Raw genomic sequence first — 20462 nt, forward strand, 5'->3', positions numbered from 1 at the left:
AGATGTTGTGAAACTACAAATCCCAGCATGCATTGCCACAGTTTTGCTATAAGGGAGTGTTAAAACTGTGGCAAGGCATGCTGGGATTTGTAGTTTCACAACATCTGGAGGGCCGCCGTTTGAAGACCCATGGTGTAGAGTAAGGAGCCGCTGCTGAACTCAGGCCCACGGCTGTGCTGGCTAGGAGTAAGTGGTAGCTTTCAACTACTGGCTGTTTGTTTGGTCAAAAGAAGGACAATACATCGATACCACCTCTACATTGGGTACTTCATTCATTCTGTGTTCACCACCAGCTTTGAGATTTTTAATTTATTGAACTACACCAGTTAGTCCTATTTAAATGCACAATGTACTGTATTCAAGAATATGTTTTGGATTATTCAATTATTTGTATTTTAAAGACACTATTTGGTCATGTGAGCTTGCTTGATACTAAGACAATAATACCAACTGTGACATCTAAAACACCATGTATCTTATGAAGAATTTGTTTGCAAGCTATATAGCTTTTGGACCCGTTTTATAACCAAGTGAATTGTACTTTCAAATTGGATACTGTGGGCGTATTAAATTAGCCCTTATCATTTTTCGCAAGAAAAAAAAAAAAGGGGGGGGGGGGGGTGGTCTTTGATAGGTGGTCATTGGCTATCCAATTTAAGCCCTTTCTTTCAGGAAAAAAATTTGATTTTTTGGCCACTAACGCATCCAGATCCCAACTGAAGCATAGTATATTTGATAAGTGATCATTGAATAGCCCAGGATAAAACTATTAGCTGCAGTAGAATACCGCAGCTAATTGAATACCCCCCAATGTCTTTTAAACAACTTTGAGAAAAGACATTTACTGTTACCATATATTTATATATTTATCACGATCATGCCATTTGGCGTATAAAAGGTATGTTTGCTTATTTTCGTACAGAATATGGTCTAGGGTTTTTTTTTAATGTACAGTAAATTGTATGTTATTTCTATTAATACAGTCCAGTTTAAGTATCCCAACTGACCCATCCCCTTGTTCCCTGTATACACAATATTAAATGATAGACCAGATTAGTTATCTAGTGAAGTATTGCATACTGTAAAGTATTACCGACTGTGTATTGGGGACATACTGATATGGCAAAGCATTGCATGGGTGAATCCATCGGCTTTTTGACCTGTATAGGCTACCTTGATTTCATTTTATAGGGGCTGTTAAGTAGTTATTAAACAGTTGGTAGGACGAATCTCATTAGAACACAAACAACTGTCCTACAATTTCTAATCTATGTATAGAAACACACCACCTAGCGGGAAGGCTCTAGCATTCACTGTTTAATTAGAACTATTGTAGTAAAATGTAGAATAATATTCACTGTAATATTTACCAATAGCAAAGCCAAACGTGTTTAGGAAACCAATAATCGTAATGAAACAATGCAACCATGGGTACAAAGAGTGACATATTTATTGGGATAATTCAATGTCTAATAGGAAGTTAAAACTAATAATTTCACTTTTGTTGAATCACAGTAAACAATAAAAAGGGTTAAAACTCTAAACTCAAAAATCATCTCCAACATGTTAGAAAACATAACTGTATTTAAATAATTATAAAACGATGTAAAACAGGAAAATACAATGGCAATATACCCACTGCTCCCACATGACAAGTATAGAGTGTTTTTTTCTTTTACTTTTTAAGTAACACAATCCAAAATGTAAATTTGATTAAAGAAACAAAAAATATGAAATTATTTCACTAGTCAATGTAGAGAGTTACTTTTTTTTTTTTTTAAGAGATCTTTGGCTAAAAAAGCTGAGGGAAATATTTCTGCCAATTGTAATTTATTACATGGTGTTCTCCGATAAACATATTGCATTTTTGCATTGTTATCTCACCTGTGGGCTAAACCATTAGTCAGCCTGTACATTGGGAGGCATAAGGGTATTCTCCATTCTCATGTATTGAGCACATAATGCTTTGATTTTCAGTGAAAAAAAAAAAAAACAGGCACACATTCGAACCTGTAAAAACATAAACTCTTTAATGGCTGAGTGTTTTCTATCTCCTAATGCGTGGGATCAAAAACAATATTACCATGTTTTGGCGCAAAAAACACCACCTGTTTTCTTGTTTAATGAGAAAAAGTATGCTTCCATTAAAACCAAATGCAGGAACAGAACAATACTTACAAACATGCATGGATTTTACACATTTATAAACAAAGAGTCCAATAATTACAATTCGTAAGTGCACAGCTCCCATCCTCAGTGCATTAACCCCCAAAACATTAGCATGAAAATATTGTTCTTAAACGCTATTAAGCACCAATAGTGAGTCTACAGACCTTTAACATTCTTCAATATGAAAAAGACAATTTTATCCAAATCACCAAACAGGTTATTATTGTTCTTTTGCACAGTCTGAGTATTTACAATGCATTAAGTATCAATACAAACGCTTTTTTTTTTTACAACCTTTGAAGAGAATAGCAGTAATGCATGATGTTTTGAAGACTACATGTGCTATAAGCATTCTAGTGCTGCTGATAGTTGACAAGGCAGCAATTAAAAAAACAACAAAAAAACAACACCCACCCATCACCTATGTTCTGAAGTTCCAGTATTTTAAAGTGTATGTGTCCTCTAGATACACTGAAGTCAGTCACTGTCTGGGCTGAACAATCAGCCTATAAATTCACTAGTTTATAGGAAATTGATAGGCTGCAGTCTAATACACATTGGTACAGCTCATAAAGAACAGTAGCTCCTTTCTTCCTGTAAAAGGCATCAAGTACACTTGTGGACATAGCACAACCAAAATTCCACAGGGTGAAACATAAGAGAAATTCTAACAAAACAAGGATAGGACAGTAACCATTTCAGTTTGCTGAATGACAGATCACTGACAGATTAGCAGCAACATTTTTCCAGTTTGAGGTCTATAAAATCGTATTATAGATTAAAAATATGCTTACATTTTATTTGCATCCAACATTGTGAAAGAGTTTAAAAACAAAACTTTTTTTGTATTAGTCATCCAGAAATGTATTACTGTACAGTATATAGCAATACTTCACCATCAATACGGATAGCCTAGACATGTGAGATATTTTGACAGAATGTACCAAGAAAACCTACTGCAGTAAGTGTATATCGCTCTGATGTGTTGGTTTGGGTAAAGAGATAGAAACAAGACAGAGTGGTCTGTAGGGAAACCAGTTCTACAGCACTACATGATCTCTCATGGATAGCCTTTACATCTAAACTAGCAACCAAAATCTGTGCCCCTGTCTAACGTCTTCATTTATTCAGCACAAGCTTGGGAAGGTACCAAACAATGAATGCAACGTCACAAGAGATGCCTTACCTGTAGGATATTATGTGATAGCAGAGGACAGGAAACAGACCTTATAAGGTATTTATCATTCTATGCAAAAAGTGTGAACACCGGAGAGATGCTGTAACTGCTACACCACATCTTACACTACCACTACAGAGATGGAAACCACAAGAAATCAACCTCACTCTCTTAAGGTGCATACACACTGTACAATTTTTTTGACCAATTTGGTTGAAAGACATTTCCATTGAACCCAGTGTCCTGGACGAAAGATGTTGACAAAAGATATTGTTAACAAACAAACGATGAATGATGATGCGCATACCAGCCAGTTGTTCATCAAGATTGTTAGTCAACTGTGCTTGCAGCTCAATTTGAATATCTTTCAAAAAGAACCTATAAACTGTAGCTAGATCTTTCTTCTTTCGTCTGTCGTCAATATCTTTCATCAACATCTTTAGTCCAGGACACTGGGTTCAATGGAAACGTCTTTCAACCAAATTGGTCAAAAAAATTGTACAGTGTGTATGCACCCTTAGGCAATGTATTATTATTTAAGAAATAATTCCCATATACAGTGCATCAGTGACCAATAGGCTTAATATATATTCAGTTACTGGGAATGACAGTGTGGCCACACTCCTTATACACCTGACTGGTGAGCTCCTATTGCTCACCTCTCAGAGGGAACGGAAAGGATCACACATTACCTTTATATAAACTCAGCTGGACTCACGTTACTAAGGACAGGAACTGCACTGAACCCAGGCCAGCAATGATCGCAGTGGATGTTATTGTAGCTGTGCACATTGAGCAGACTGGTTGCCAAAAGGTCCAGGCATTCATTAGAATAATAGCAGGAAATCAGCTTTGAAAGCTGCAGACAAGCCTATAATAAAAACCTATTTTAGTTTTCCAGATCCATGGTGCCTCGAGCTTTGCTGACCTTTATTTCCATTAGCAGACACATAACTGCAAGTCTCTCTCCTGCTTCCTGGCCATTACTGCAGCACATTCCTAGATTTCAGCGCAATATGTATAGAAATAGAGAGAGAGAGGGTAAGGCAGCGCAGGAGAGATGCGTATTGGAATCAAGGAAAGGACTAAAATAATCAGGCAGCAAATTAGACCGCATAAAATGTGTATAGTCTAATGAGGAAACAAATGCCATTTTTTGGGTCTAGTTTTGCTTTGTGGGATATTCTGTAGCATAACTGGATTTCTCGTATAAACATGAATGGAAGTGGTACATTTGCCTAGTAACTGCTGAAGCAATAACCCCATTCTGAAATCCACTGATAAATACGTTTACCAACTTCTTCATTTCTCCATAAACACTTGTGCTGCAGTAACATTAATGCTATTATTGTGCAGGCATCACTATCATTACAGCGCCAATGGTGTGGTGGTAGGGTATTTGGCAAGCAATAAAGCCTTAGGCCTATTTACATACAAGAATGTAGCTAACTTTGGTACAAGAAGGACAGTCCCACACTGTCAGACTGGCGAATGACCATCAAACTGGTCTAGATCAAATTTACTGATAACCAAAGTAACAAAAATGTTTTTAAATTGTAAAAAGAGAATATTTAAAACAAAGAGAAAGAAAAAAATGATGTAAGACTATGGCCATGAAATCTAGCATACAGGTGACAGGACGTGGAAGTGAAGTAACACATTGCGACTTATTACATGGTCAGGCCAGCTGACCTCACAAATCATGCCAGCCACCTTGTGTCAGATCATACAAGTTGTAAAGTTGAATATTCTAAGTAAACTGACAAATTCCACCAGCTGAATGGTGCAGATGACTGCAAAAATCGTATAGATAGACAATATAAAGCCATGGGGCTTTACAAGTGTTTTATAATCTTTTATGATAAATTTAATTTTCCTGACACATTTAAGGAGGTGGTACTTATTTCATAAATATAAATTAACAAATCTACACTCCATTTATAATCACAAATGTATTTTCGTCCATAAAAGGAAAACCCCAAAGTAAAAAAAATAAAACTGAAAATCACAATAAAATATAAATATAGCTCAAAATACAATGGCAGCTAACACTTTAATACCACATACTTTGAGATTTATTGTTAATGAGGTATTACATAAATTGTCTGGCAGTGTCCTCCTCCTACTGGAAATATCTAAGGCCAGCAACCAGAAAGAATTTTTCCAAAAATACTTCAGAGTCGAGAACCGCAATGTGGGCTGCTCGTCCAATAAGAGAATTTGCTGTGTTGGGTAATGCATGAATGATGTCATATCGCACTAGATTACAGTCTTTGTTCTGCAGAACAGGTAAAAGAATGTTTTGGATCATCTCCGCATATACCGGCCCTGCAAAAGACAAGAGCAGGTTATTTGTAAAAATAAAACATTCCCATAGAAGAAGTTGCTATAAAATGCAATATTTTTTTATTTTTTTGCAACCATGGTTTTTATTTTTTTATTTTTAAATCAAGTAGTTACCGGTCTGTGAAAATGACTAACATCATAAGCATTATGTCAAGGTTGTGTATGTTCATACGGAGCAACACTTGAATTAATCCATTGGGCGCTTACGTACAAAACACATTATTTCCCCCCATAGAGGTGAGGAGCAGCATTAGCCTTTTAGTATATAGGATCATTTTTATTGAGAAAATATCAATAAACAGATACATGAAAAAAAGGTGAACAGAAGGTAGTGAAAAAAGGACATACAAGTACTCCAATACATATTACAATAGAATATTGCTATAGCAATATAACAATGAAACACAACCAGCAGTATATCAAGGAAAACGGCTTTCAACTAAATTATAGTGGGTCAGATATGGGAGGCTTATTTACCATTCAATCAAATTTGCCTGTTACAAATTCATGCAAGACAACCACTTGATGATCGGATATGAAGCTAAAGATGAATAAGGTACATAAGCTGCCTCCACATAGAAATTAAACAGTTTCCCTGTCCTATTACCAATTTGGAATCCCAAAATACATTTAGGGGGGTATTCAATTACTGGAATTCCACATTTTACAATTTCCATACCTGACTGTTTGTCCTTAAGAGCAGTTTTGCACATTTCAATGCGAGCCGAGTGATACGGGACATATCGATCCTGTAAAGAACTGACCAGAATCACATTTCTGAAGTGCTCCAGACCTGTACAACATTCAAAATGGGACAACAATTAAAATTTAAAAGCAAACTACTTTCTAATTGATTTCAAGTTTTTTCTATTTTCCTTAAAAGATACTAATTGTATTAAACAATAAATTTGATATCTCTCTCAAGACCTACTAGACAGACGGGAACTCTTGGGGGTTGTTTTGTAAACATCCCCACCATCCGCATGGTGCTCTTTTTGTCAGATGTTTCCGCAAACATAACAATAAATGTGTCAAGGAGTTCAAAGTACAGTACAGAAAAAGGCAGACAGGGAGATGCTGAAAGACCAATATATGTTTGTGGCACTATTTTGTATTTCTTTGAACACATCTGACTGTTGATAACCACTAAAGAAAGAACATTAATTGCATTTAGCATTAAATTGTAATCCTCTGAAGAAACCGCCGTTTGTAATTTGCGGAGAAACGCGTCAAGGATCCGATATCTGGACATTTATCAACCCAACCATTATCTGCAGAGATTCCCTCATACCCCGGGAGATTGCACGCCAGAGGAACGAAAGCACCTCCTCCTTACAAGCGGCACACAGCCGGTCGTAGAAATCTGCTCACTTGGGAAACTGGACACGGAGAACCTGCATAAACAACACAGGTCAGTGAGGTTGCTCCCCACCGTGCTACAAATATCAAAGGCTCGCTGCCAACAGCTGGAGCCAGGCGGGTAGAAGCGAACCCACACAGAGGTCCGCGGCAGAGATCACACAAACTGCTCTCAACACAATAAGAGGTACTGTTCCCATTACTTCCACTGGTGCAAAATATCTCCTGCAAGCCCCTTTTACAAAACAAGGAACACTTTATTGTGTTGGTTGTATATACCCTTCAACTAAAAACCATCCTAAATCAACATAACCCTTTGGAGTATAAAGGGCCGATATCAATTGACTTTGCATGCATATCAAATAATTCACATTTGTGCAGAAATATCATCCAGAGTTGGGTTGTACCAGAATATTAACAAATGTTACTATTGGCTCTTGCCTTTATTGCATCCTACTGAGGATCATTTTTTATTGAGATATTGTGTATTATGATTTTTTATGTAATTTTATTGTTGTTCTTCTTTTCTATATAATAAATTTTTATATGTATTTTTTGAAATTACAATTCAGATGTGTGGCGCTCTCTTTTAAGTTAATTATATTATAGTATATTCCTATACATAAAGCTAATTGTTTGATAACTCCCAATTAAACCCTCCATTTTTAAGTGGCAATCTCCAGAATTGCCTTTGGGAGCAGCCATAAAAAAATTTCTACATAGAAACCAACACAAATTGTTATAAGGATTAATTAGTGGAGCACAAGTAGTGTTATTGCGCCCGATTGTTGTTCTTATAGTTTTACTAAATTGTAATTGTTAAACTATTTTTTTTTTTTTAAATAAGCATTATTCTTATGGGTTATTATATTGTATTAACAAACTCAACACTTTTTAGAAAGAACAGACTCCTTTTTATTGCAATGGAATTAATGTCACCAATAAACCCACACAGTTTTGCTAGGGTAAATCACTGGGATGCAGTCAGCATTCAGACTGCTGACGAGAAGAATGGCACCTGAATTGGAAGTGGGCAGTATGCGCATCCTTAGATTATGGAGTAACGGATATAGGGTGTATAAACTGTTCGATGTAGTCTATTTTTATATTTGAATTTGCTTATATAAGAATATAAGGTACTTATGTATTATCTGGACTCCCATGTTAAATGCACCCCATGTTTTCATACCCCTACTATCCAACTACGCATGGAGTTGATTTTATATAGTGTGGTGAGCGCAGCGAGCCACCGTGCCCGAAGCGTGGTGAGCGCAGCGAGCCCCGCGAGGGGACGCGGTCTCATAAGAAAAACGGGAGTCCAGATATTACATAAGTACCGAATATAATTCCAAATCTAACAGAAACCGAATGCAGTCAATTAGATCCCAATGCGCGGCCCCACGGCAACTAAATCGAACAGAAAAACAAAGGATGCAGGCAAGACTATATAGTACAGATCTGTACAATATAGTCTAATTCAAATGTGTGCGCCGCGCCGTGTGATTCGCTCCAATCCGATTCCAATTGAATAAGATTGAATACAAAAGGAATCGCACCGTGTGTACACCCCTTTAGTGAGTGAGTGTGTGTGTGTGTGTGTGTAGTAAGGGAGTGCGGTTTAAAGATAGGATGTGAGGGAGTTAATGGGCCCCATACATCAGCAATCACAATTTATGGATTTCTAGATACAGGGATTTTTTGGCCAGATAAATGGATTTTACAATCTATCTGACTTTGCCCACACATTACAGATTTATTTCAGTGATCTGCAGATTTTTCCATCTAAAGATTGCATCTTCATATCTGGAAATTGCCCAATCGATTGTCATTTCAGCTGTTCATAATGTAAATACATGAAGACGACGAATTGGGAATGCCCACACATATAAAAAAGATCTGCAGATAATACCAGATTATTAAAAATGTTTAAAAACCTGATTAAGCAATCGATTGGCGATTTTGATTGGGATTGCCAAAAGGGGGAGCCCACACATCTAAAATTAATTGTGGCAATTATCTCCAGATCTGAAAACTGTCACAATTAATTGCTGATGTATGGGGCCCTTAAGGCTGAATGAAGGGAGGGGCTAGAATTAGGGAGGTATGTTTAAAATATTTATAACCTGGGTGTCAGCAATACTGCACATCCAGATGCCATGGTCTGTCTTCTGACCGCTGGCATCGCCGGCACTTAATTTTGAAGGTCCAGCACAATTACTTAGGGAAATTGAGGTGACTCAATAAGCATTTAGCATTGACAAATGTTACTATCCAGCAGTTATTTAGCTCATAACATAATTGAATAATTTAAGTTATTACTTAATGGTTTAACTTTCCTCTCATTCCACAGTGTATTGTGGAAAAATGCTTAATTGTCTTATTTCACAACGATCGCTCTAAAGAATGAAAGTAAGATCTGGAAATGTAGTGCATTACAGAATGATGGGCTTACATAAAATTATTATATAAAAGTAATACAATGCAGCAAATAAGCATTTACATTCAAATGTGCATAGCATTAGTAAATTAAGCTATGTTACCGATTGCCAGTAGCCCCACCAACACACACATTTAGTACATTTTATCAATCATAGGTTTGCCTTCCGTATAAACATACATACCTGGCTTCTTGCTGAGCTTATACAGGAAGGTTTGGCGTGGATCAGAGTGATCTCGGCAAGTCAATTGTAAAAGGGAACCTGATTTTTTCCACTTCTGCATAAACCACAGACCTGGGACAAAAGAGAACATGGAATTACAAACCATTCACAGAAATAAATATTATATTTATTATTACTATAGTTAAGGCTATAGTAAAGTAAATGCTGCTGTAGGTAAATAAATGAGGTTGAATTAAACTCCTAAATAATTCTGTTCTTTCAGATGTAGCCTCATGCATCTAGCTTCAATATGCCATGCAGCGCAAGACACCTGGCACATCACTATTGGAACCACAGCTGCCTGACACTGAGGACATGCCAGCAGGAGAAGTGCCGGCTATAACCATATTAATGTGGTGGTGGCTGACTAACACCTAGCAGCCAGTGTGCTACCAGACGCAATATAGAATATAGCACAGCTTTTCAAAGTCGGCCCTCAGGAACCCGCACAGTGCCTGTTTTGCAGGTCTCCTCAGAGAATTACACGTGATGTCATTAGCTCCACCTGTGATATTTTAAAATGTGTCAGTGAGTAATGTGTGCACCTGCCGGGTGACATGGAAAACGTGAAGTGTGTGTGTGTGTGTGTGTGTGTGGTGGGGGGGTTGAGGACCGAGTTTGAGAACCACTGTAATTTAGAGTTGACAGATTAAATAAAAGAGAATGTCCTGTGCCCCAGGACTATACTGCATGATACATACAGCCTCATCGTAACGGATTTAAATGAGGCTAAAGATACAAATGTTCAACAGTGTGTAGGTCAACAGTCAATAGGTCGACACCAACAGGTTGATATGCACTAAGTTGACCTAAACAAAAGGCTAAAATGTACTAGGTCATTATAGAAAAGAGGTTGACGCGTTAAAAATAAAAAGGTCCCTATGCAAAAAAGGTGGGCATGAGGTTTTCATTTTTTTGATTTTTAGTGTCAATGTAGACATTTGAGCACATGGACCCCCAATTAGTGTAGCGTGTTCTCTCGCATAGTTCGCAAGCTTTGGGGCCTGGTACCTTGCTCTGATACCAATGTGCTCGTCACTCTTTACCATTCCAAATCTTTGTCCACATGGATCGAAAAGCATGGAAAATTCACCCCAAAAAAAAAAATTGTGAAAAATGTATGAAGATCTTTTCATGTATCAACCATTGCCATGGCAACCTATTGCTTGTGGCAACTGTGTTTTGCCAATGCTAACCTAGTGCATGACAACCTTTTAGCAATGTTGACTAAGTGCATTTCAACCTTTTGGTGTTGGCCTATAATGCGGATACCTGTTCAATCATTCACTTCTAACTAGCCTCAGCTGACGCGGATACATTTACTAACAGTTAAGTTCTTTTAAGCACCATTAACATTCTCAAATCCTACACCAAGTAACTTGACATACAGAATCACATCTAGGATTTCAAAGTTCAAGCTTTTTCGTCCTATATAGGTAAATTTGAGTTTATATAAACAACTATTAGGCGTTTCTCTCACCTGTATTAACAAGAGCACTGCTGTTGTAAAGGGTGCCCAGGTGTGGACCAGACAAGGAAAGGAAAGTGTGCAGCTTGGCCAGGTAACATTTGAATCTGGGTCTCGAAAGAACTGACCGTATGATTAAATTGCCCAAAGAGTGTCCTATAAAACTAAAAGTACATACATCGATTAAACACACAGAAGTTAATAGCTTAATTTTAAAATATCCTCTTATATAATGCCAGCAGTGTATGCTATTGGCTACCAGTCAAGTGTAAAGTAATACATTATTGTCAATGATACAGAAAGTTTAGTGTTCAGAAAATCCACAAGGTGCATTCTACAATTAACTTATTTTTTAATCCAAGGATACAGTACTTAATGTCATTATTAAAATAGATTACAATACAGAGCATACACATATAGGTTACAAAATGCATCTGTGTTACTAAAATATGGATAGTTCACCAGTCAAACAACTGACTATGATACATGTAGTTATAATTATATTATAAATACCTGTATTTTAATTTAGGAGTATGGACTACGATACATGTATTTATAATTATATTTTTAATTTAGGAGTATGGACTAGAAATTGCGATGGGCCATAAATAGAAATGGACCGAGTCTAGATTAATTGCTAAACTGCAATTCCAAAATGAAAAGTCTAGTTACGGCCTAGTGTGCCAGTTATAGTACTCAACAACGATACAAAGAACATCCAGTCGCTTACAAACATACACACAGCTTAAAACAAAGTAAATGCTACCCAATCAGCAGACAGCTGTGTGTGTGTGTGCAGAAGCTGGAGGTGCAGAGAAGAGGAAGACTACTTTCGGTACTTGTGTAGTTTCACGGCGCCATGCTGGTGCCGTGAAACTACACAAGTACCCTATTTTCACATACACTTTAGAGACTTTTAGTAAAACCATTTACATGCCTCTTACCTGATTCTGGAAATGGCTAGATTGTAAATCTGAATATACTGTATTATTTCATCTAGCAAACGATCTGTCATTGAATCGAAGTCTGCAAATGTATCATTCTGTGGACAAAAGCAAAGTCCTTATAATTTAGCTAATATAAATATGGGTTTTGTTAATGTAACCATACCGCAAAAGTACTACTTTTATTTTCCTGTGTTTCTGTATCTGTACTGTTACTATTAATTAGCAATTAAAAAGTATCTTTAGTCAACTGTAACGTCCATGTTCTTCAAACACCCCCGGTATTACGACACTCCACATTTCTTTTGGCTAAACTAGTACAACGGGACTTATTCAAAGTTGCAAGTAAAGCAAAAGAAGCCCACACCTGGGCAAAACCATGCTGCACTGCAGGTGGCACGCCTATGTAACATTTGGGTAGGGTGTTACACTGAAATGTAAATTGCAGTGTAAAAATAAAGCCAGCTAACATTTGAGGACTACATGCAAAAACAGCCAGTATTTATCCCGGAACGGAATAAAAAATAACCCACCCAAAGAAAAATCGATTTTAGCAAGTTATATGCAACATGGTTTTGGCCAGTTGTATCCTTTTAGCTTTGCTTGCAAACCTGGCTCAGGCCCAAAGTACAGCTTACACATTTTGCATGGGGCTATATTAATAAAAAAAAAAAAATGAGCCCAAGGGATCGTGTGCTCTCTAGTTTTCTCACATATGTAAACGTAGCATATGAAACCAATGCTAGGATATAAGGGATTACATCACGGGAAAAATGATACTCTATGTTTCTAGAATAGTCATCGTTAAGAACAACAAATTCCTTTTTTCAATCACACCTGGTTCCTCTCCGACATGAGGAAGTCTTTGCGTCCACCAGGCAGTCCAAGCTCAATGTAAGTTCGTACTAAGCGGAGGTCAGCACTATTGCCTGAAATAAAAACATTCATAGGGTTAAAGTTTTGCATATACTGTAACTGCATCACTGGAGAGAAACGGTTTATTTTTGCTCACCTTACTTGTTGATTCTAAAGAGATTCTGATCATTCTCAGCACATTTAATAAAAAAATGTGTGTGCATAAGATAAAAAAAAAGTTATACTATACATGCTGTCTGCCCTGCCTTCAGTTGTGCTGCATCATCATGCGTGCTCTATCATGCGTGACAGATATGCATGCAACAGCAGGGGTGTAATATAGAGAAGAGGCCACACTAGAAAGAGATCTATAAGTAGTTTGACTATGAAGCAGAGTTATGGGCCCTACACAAGGGGGCGTTATCCAGACAATTTCAATAAATCGCTCCGAAAATGGCAGAATATTGCTGTGTGTGCAGCGGGGAAAGGAAAAAAAATGGCCATGGCCATCGCCCCGTCCCCTAGAGCTGGCTATATTAGCTGCCCGAGACAGGGGGCAGGCAGTCCGATGGCGGAGGAGGAGCATAGAAGGTCAAGTCATGGGAGGCGGCAGCCATACAAAAGAGTGTAAAAGGCTGCCTGAAGAACATAGATGAAGATGCCGGGGGAAGCCCTGGGAGGAGGTGGCCATGAAAAAGAGCTAGAAAGGCTGCTGCCCCCTGAGAACATAGCGCATAAGCCCTAGGGGGCGGAACCTCCCTGGGGAAGAAAGGAGTTTAAAAATATATTTTATTATAGGGGGACTATACGTACCAGTGGGTCTTTAATGCTCTACATGCTCGTACCTGTGGTTCTCCCAAGTACCAGCATGTGGGGCAGGCTTGCTGGGACCTGTAGTCCTACTGTAAAGGACAATATTACTGTTTTAAACCAGCTATTAACCCTGCACTGACTACCCATGGGTGCAGTGGACAGCCCCAGGCTATAGCCCAGGCATGAGGTGTCCTGGTGAGGGGGGTCCCCACCTCCCCCAAAACTCCCAGCCTGGGCTAACTAGTAAGGGTGGGAATTGCTTTGGTCACTGGACCCTGTAATTTGTGTACCCTGGCTATGGCATTACACCATAGAGCCTGATGCTGGTCCCTAAAATACAGGGGAATCCCACTCATTTTGTCCCCTGTATTGTGGGAACCAGGACTGGTCCTGGGTTCTTGGATATAGGGGGACAGAGAGCCCAAGGTTGGTCATGCTCATGGGGGGCACCCCACACCATTTAAAAAATATATATATATTTATTTTCCTATTATAGACAAAGAAGATGACACTCCCCCAGGCTTCAATCCAACCCATTACTTAAATTTTAATACCTTTTTATTCCCCTGAATTCACCTAAACACTTTCTGTGAGAGATTTTAAATATCTAATGCTGAATCTCCCATTATGAATCTCTGGCACAAATCTCTCCATGTGTAGGGCCCTTTAGTTTGTATATAGCAAGCATGGGTGCAGAGAGGAAGCAGAAGATTGAGTGGGCCAAGTCTCATCCACACAATTTCAGCAGATGAACAGAGCCATATTTGATCCATTTGGTCATACCACCATAGACCGCATGCACAGCACCATCTTTGGGCTGAAGCTGTGCACACAACCAAAGGGAGGTGATTTTACTTCTCTTTGCTGCAGATGCCAAACTTTCCTCCTTCACAGATGGGAGGAGAAGCGGTCTGAGCACATAACTGCTAGCCCTCAGCAGCGAATGTACTGTTAAACCTCATATGCTTATAAAATGCAGAATATACAAGCAGGAAAACCTTGCTAGCTTTAGTGCGCACTACACAGAGATGTGACAAGAAAACAAGCAAGAGGGAACTTAAGAGACAGATTAAGGGGGGTATTCAATGTCAGGGTCACGGCAGTCGAGCTTGCTCGACCGCCGTGACCCAGTCCCGTTCTCGGTCAGCTCGACCGAGAACACGCAGGCGGGATTCAATATCCCGCCTGCCGGGGAGCGAAAAGGGGGCGTGGCCGCGAGTTGCGGCCAGGAAGAGGCGAGCTACAGCCGGCAGCTCGTCACTTCCCGGCTGTTCTCGGCAGAACGAGCCCGACAGCTAGTGATGTCGGGCTCGTTCTGTCAAGACACCCTGCTCAATGCTGTCGGGGAAGACAGCATTGAATAGGGCCCGGCGGGCATCTCCCCGATGGGAGGTGCTCGCCGGAGATTGAATATCCCCCTTATACTGACCTAGAAAGGAAACAAATATTATTTGTTGGTAATTATTATATGGAATCATTGAAAATGAATAATTGTTATATTTCATCTTTGCCAAGCTGTCTTTGAAACAGCTTGGCTAATCTGCTGCGGCAGAGGACTGCCTTCCTTTGCCACAATGGTCACACCGCGGCTACAAGGGTGAACAAACATCTGAATTATTGGGCGACCTGAGTTTTCCTTAGGATATGTGAAAAAGTGAGAGTGATCATTTAGATCACAGCCCGCTATCCATTTGAGCCTGCTGTAACATCATAACTGAGTACATGATTTATATGCTAAAGACCGGCTCTGATATCCTTTTCTGATATACTATACCATGGGTCCTCAAACTGCGGCCCTCCAGATGTTGTAAAACTACAAATCCCAGCATGCCTTGCCACAGTTTTGCTATAAGGGAGTGTTAAAACTGTGGCAAGGCATGCTGGGATTTGTAGTTTCACAACATCTGGAGGGCCGCAGTTTGAGGACCCATGTAAACTATACCCTCATTATATGGAAAACTACGTAAACATCGATTGACAGTTTGTTGCCCACTGTCCATCCTAATCCACATAATAGGATTGGTCACTTTAAAATTGGAAACCCAGTTGAGACTTGGTATTCATTTAAAATGTGTTAATAACTATTATATTTTCATTTATATTGCATATTATGTACATGTAAATTGTGTATATTTTAAATATCAAATTTATATACATTTCAAATTCATTAAACAGTGTGTCCTCATTTATTTTGATTCAGCCAAATTATGAGTAGAACTATTTCCAGCAGCAAATTACATCTCACTCTTGTGTTAAATTTGATTGTGGAGAGCAGTTAGATGCAGGGGGTCAGTGTACGGAGTATAAGCACCATATGCGAGTCAAATCTGGATTATTATTATTATTATTATAGGTAAAATCAATGTCAAACCAGGACGTAGGGCCAGGGGGAGCATAGGAAGCAATAATATGTAAGAAATGGGAAGCCATATAGTCAAGTTTGGTTTCAGGGAGACCTCCAATACCTCTTGGGTCCAACCTCCCCAGAAGTTAGGCTGTAATTGGCAGGAAGTCTGTGGCTCCAAATAAAGCAACCAAGGGCTTTCTGAATATTACGAAGGAAGAATGAGTGTACAGATACAGGGAAGGTCTGAAAAAGCCAACTGTAAAGAGCAATGGAATATGCTGTGCTATAAAAGAAACTGTAAATAAATAAATAAATAAATGAAAGATAAAGTCATTTTGGCATAATTTTCATCTTATCGGTTATGATCCTAACCAGCTAAGAAATAATAAGTTGATTTCAGGATGTCAAATTGTTCTTCTTCTGGAGAATAAAGATGGGAAATCAAACCGGATGTAAAAATCTATCCCCAAATACTGTGGGTTGTCATTTGAAGTTAACCCCTTCATGACAGAGCCAGTTTGTGCCTTCATGACAGAGCCCTTTTTTTCAAATCTGACATGTCTCACTTAAGTGGGGATAACTTTTTTTTGCTTTTACTTATCCCAGTGATTTTGAGATTGTTTTCTCGTGACACATTGTACTTCAAGTTAGTGGTAAATTTTGGTCGATACAGTCTGTGTTTTTTTGTGAAAAATACCAAAATATCGTGAAAAAATGGAAAATTTAGCAATATGCAAAATGTCACATTTTCTGCTTGTGAGACAAATAATCATACCACTCAAAATAGTTAATAACTAACAAAGACCATATGTCTACTTTATGTTGCAATCATTATTTCAACCTCCTTTTCATTTTTTTGGACACTAGGAGGCTTCAGATATGACTAGCAAATTCTCAAATTTTCAAGAAAATTTCAAACACTGATTTTTTTAGGGACCAGTTCAGTTCTGATGTGACTTTGAGGGACTTGTATGTGAGACACCCCCATAAATGATGCCATTTCAAAAACTGCACCCCTCACAGTATTCAAAACAGCATTTTGGAAGTTTGTTAACCCTTTAGGTGTTTCACAGGAATTAAAACAACGTGTAGGTGAAATTTCAAAATTTCTTTTTTTTTGCAGAGTTTCAATTTTAATACATTTTTCTAACGAATACAGTAGATTTTACTAGAGAAATGTGACTAAAAATTGATTCCCCCAATTCTTTTGTTTTAAAAAATATCCTATATGTGGCCCTAGTGTGCACGTTGACCAAACCACAGGCTTCATAATAGAAGGAGCACCTACTTGATTTTGGAGCCTCCTTTTTATGAGATTTTTTTTTAGGCACCATGTAGGTTTCTAGGCACCATAAGTGCTAAAAGTTAGGAACCTCCCCCACAAGTCACCCCATTTTGCAATCTACACCCCTCAGGGAATTCATCTAGGGGTATAGTGTACATTTCAAACCCCCAGGGGTTTCACCAATTTTGGTACAACTGGGATGTGAAAATGGAAAATTACATTTTTTTACACAAACATGCAGTTCTGGCTCAAAATTTTTCATTTTCACAAGGAATGAAGGAGACAAAGCACCCCAAAATCTGTGCCCCAATTTCTCCCGAGTACGGCAATGCCTCACATGTGACCAAAAAATACCAGTTGGGCGCATGGCAGGACTCAGAAGGGAAGGAGTGATTTTTGGATTTTGCAGCACAGATTTTGGTGGAATAAATGGTGGGTGCTATGTTGCACCAATACAGTGGAACCCCCCCACAAGTCACCCCATTTTGCAAAGTACACCCCTCAGGGAATTCATCTAGGGGTATAGTGTACATTTCAAACCCCCAGGGGTTTCACCAATTTTGGTACAACTGGGCAGTGAAAATGAAAAATTACATTTTTTTACACAAAAATGCAGTTCTGGCTCAAAATTTTTCATTTTCACAAGGAATGAAGGAGACAAAGCACCCCAAAATCTGTGCCCCAATTTCTCCCGAGTACGGCAATGCCTCACATGTGACCAAAAAATACCAGTTGGGCGCATGGCAGGACTCAGAAGGGAAGGAGTGATTTTTGGATTTGGCAGCACAGATTTTGGTGGAATGAATGGTGGGTGCCATGTTGCATTAGCAAGACTCCCAAAGCACCAATACAGTGGAACCCCCCCACAAGTCACCCCATTTTGCAAAGTAAACCCCTCAGGGAATTCATCTAGGGGTATAGTGTACATTTCAAACCCCCAGGGGTTTCACCAATTTTGGTACAACTGGGCAGTGAAAATGAAAAATTACATTTTTTTACACAAAAATGCAGTTCTGGCTCAAAATTTTTCATTTTCACAAGGAATGAAGGAGACAAAGCACCCCAAAATCTGTGCCCCCATTTCTCCCGAGTACGGCAATGCCTCACATGTGACCAAAAAATACCAGTTGGGCGCATGGCAGGACTCAGAAGGGAAGGAGTGATTTTTGGATTTGGCAGCACAGATTTTGGTGGAATGAATGGTGGGTGCCATGTTGCATTAGCAAGACTCCCAAAGCACCAATACAGTGGAACCCCCCACAAGTCACCCCATTTTGCAAAGTACACCCCTCAGGGAATTCATCTAGGGGTATAGTGTACATTTCAAACCCCCAGGGGTTTCACCAATTTTGATACAACTGGGCAGTGAAAATGAAAAATTACATTTTTTTACACAAAAATGCAGTTCTGGCTCAAAATTTTTCATTTTCACAAGGAATGAAGGAGACAAAGCACCCCAAAATCTGTGCCCCAATTTCTCCCGAGTACGGCAATGCCTCACATGTGACCAAAAAATACCAGTTGGGCGCATGGCAGGACTCAGAAGGGAAGGAGTGATTTTTGGATTTGGCAGCACAGATTTTGGTGGAATGAATGGTGGGTGCCATGTTGCATTAGCAAGACTCCCAAAGCACCAATACAGTGGAACCCCCCACAAGTCACCCCATTTAGCAAAGTACACCCCTCAGGGAATTCATCTAGGGGTATAGTGTACATTTCAAACCCCCAGGGGTTTCACCAATTTTGATACAACTGGGCAGTGAAAATGAAAAATTACATTTTTTTACACAAAAATGCAGTTCTGGCTCAAAATTTTTCATTTTCACAAGGAATGAAGGAGACAAAGCACCCCAAAATCTGTGCCCCAATTTCTCCCGAGTACGGCAATGCCTCACATGTGACCAAAAAATACCAGTTGGGCGCATGGCAGGACTCAGAAGGGAAGGAGTGATTTTTGGATTTGGCAGCACAGATTTTGGTGGAATGAATGGTGGGTGCCATGTTGCATTAGCAAGACTCCCAAAGCACCAATACAGTGGAACCCCCCCACAAGTCACCCCATTTTGCAAAGTACACCCCTCAGGGAATTCATCTAGGGGTATAGTGTACATTTCAAACCCCCAGGGGTTTCACCAATTTTGATACAACTGGGCAGTGAAAATGAAAAATTACATTTTTTTACACAAAAATGCAGTTCTGGCTCAAAATTTTTCATTTTCACAAGGAATGAAGGAGACAAAGCACCCCAAAATCTGTGCCCCAATTTCTCCCGAGTACGGCAATGCCTCACATGTGACCAAAAAATACCAGTTGGGCGCATGGCAGGACTCAGAAGGGAAGGAGTGATTTTTGGATTTGGCAGCACAGATTTTGGTGGAATGAATGGTGGGTGCCATGTTGCATTAGCAAGACTCCCAAAGCACCAATACAGTGGAACCCCCCCACAAGTCACCCCATTTTGCAAAGTACACCCCTCAGGGAATTCATCTAGGGGTATAGTGTACATTTCAAAACCCCAGGGGTTTCACCAATTTTGATACAACTGGGCAGTGAAAATGAAAAATTACATTTTTTTACACAAAAATGCAGTTCTGGCTCAAAATTTTTCATTTTCACAAGGAATGAAGGAGACAAAGCACCCCAAAATCTGTGCCCCAATTTCTTCCGAGTACGGCAATGCCTCACATGTGACCAAAAAATACCAGTTGGGCGCATGGCAGGACTCAGAAGGGAAGGAGTGATTTTTGGATTTGGCAGCACAGATTTTGGTGGAATGAATGGTGGGTGCCATGTTGCATTAGCAAGACTCCCAAAGCACCAATACAGTGGAACCCCCCCACAAGTCACCCCATTTTGCAAAGTACACCCCTCAGGGAATTCATCTAGGGGTATAGTGTACATTTCAAACCCCCAGGGGTTTCACCAATTTTGGTACAACTGGGCTGTGAAAATGAAAAAATACATTTTTTTACACAAAAATGTACTTCTGGCTCAAAATTTTTCATTTTCACAAGGAATGAAGGAGACAAAGCACCCCAA

General features: G+C 39.2%; 1 protein-coding gene across 6 annotated transcripts in view; it reads right to left on the bottom strand.

The window, feature by feature from the left end:
- Positions 1–1432: 1432 nt before the first annotated feature.
- The window catches only part of FAM135A (family with sequence similarity 135 member A), a 120555-nt gene continuing 101525 nt past the window's right edge, over positions 1433–20462 (bottom strand). For all 6 annotated transcript variants that reach the window (XM_083177257.1, XM_083177255.1, XM_083177258.1 and 3 more), the window contains 6 exons: positions 12961–13052; positions 12124–12221; positions 11192–11343; positions 9673–9783; positions 6372–6485; positions 1433–5674 (listed from right to left, as the gene is read on the bottom strand). In XM_083177257.1, the coding sequence (XP_083033383.1) occupies positions 5469–5674; positions 6372–6485; positions 9673–9783; positions 11192–11343; positions 12124–12221; positions 12961–13052 (773 nt within the window). In that variant the 3' untranslated portion in view covers positions 1433–5468. The remainder of the gene's footprint in view (positions 5675–6371; positions 6486–9672; positions 9784–11191; positions 11344–12123; positions 12222–12960; positions 13053–20462) is intronic.

This window comes from Crinia signifera, chromosome 3 (genome assembly GCF_055691185.1).
Source record: "Crinia signifera chromosome 3, ASM5569118v1, whole genome shotgun sequence".
NCBI classification, from domain to species: domain Eukaryota; kingdom Metazoa; phylum Chordata; class Amphibia; order Anura; family Myobatrachidae; genus Crinia; species Crinia signifera.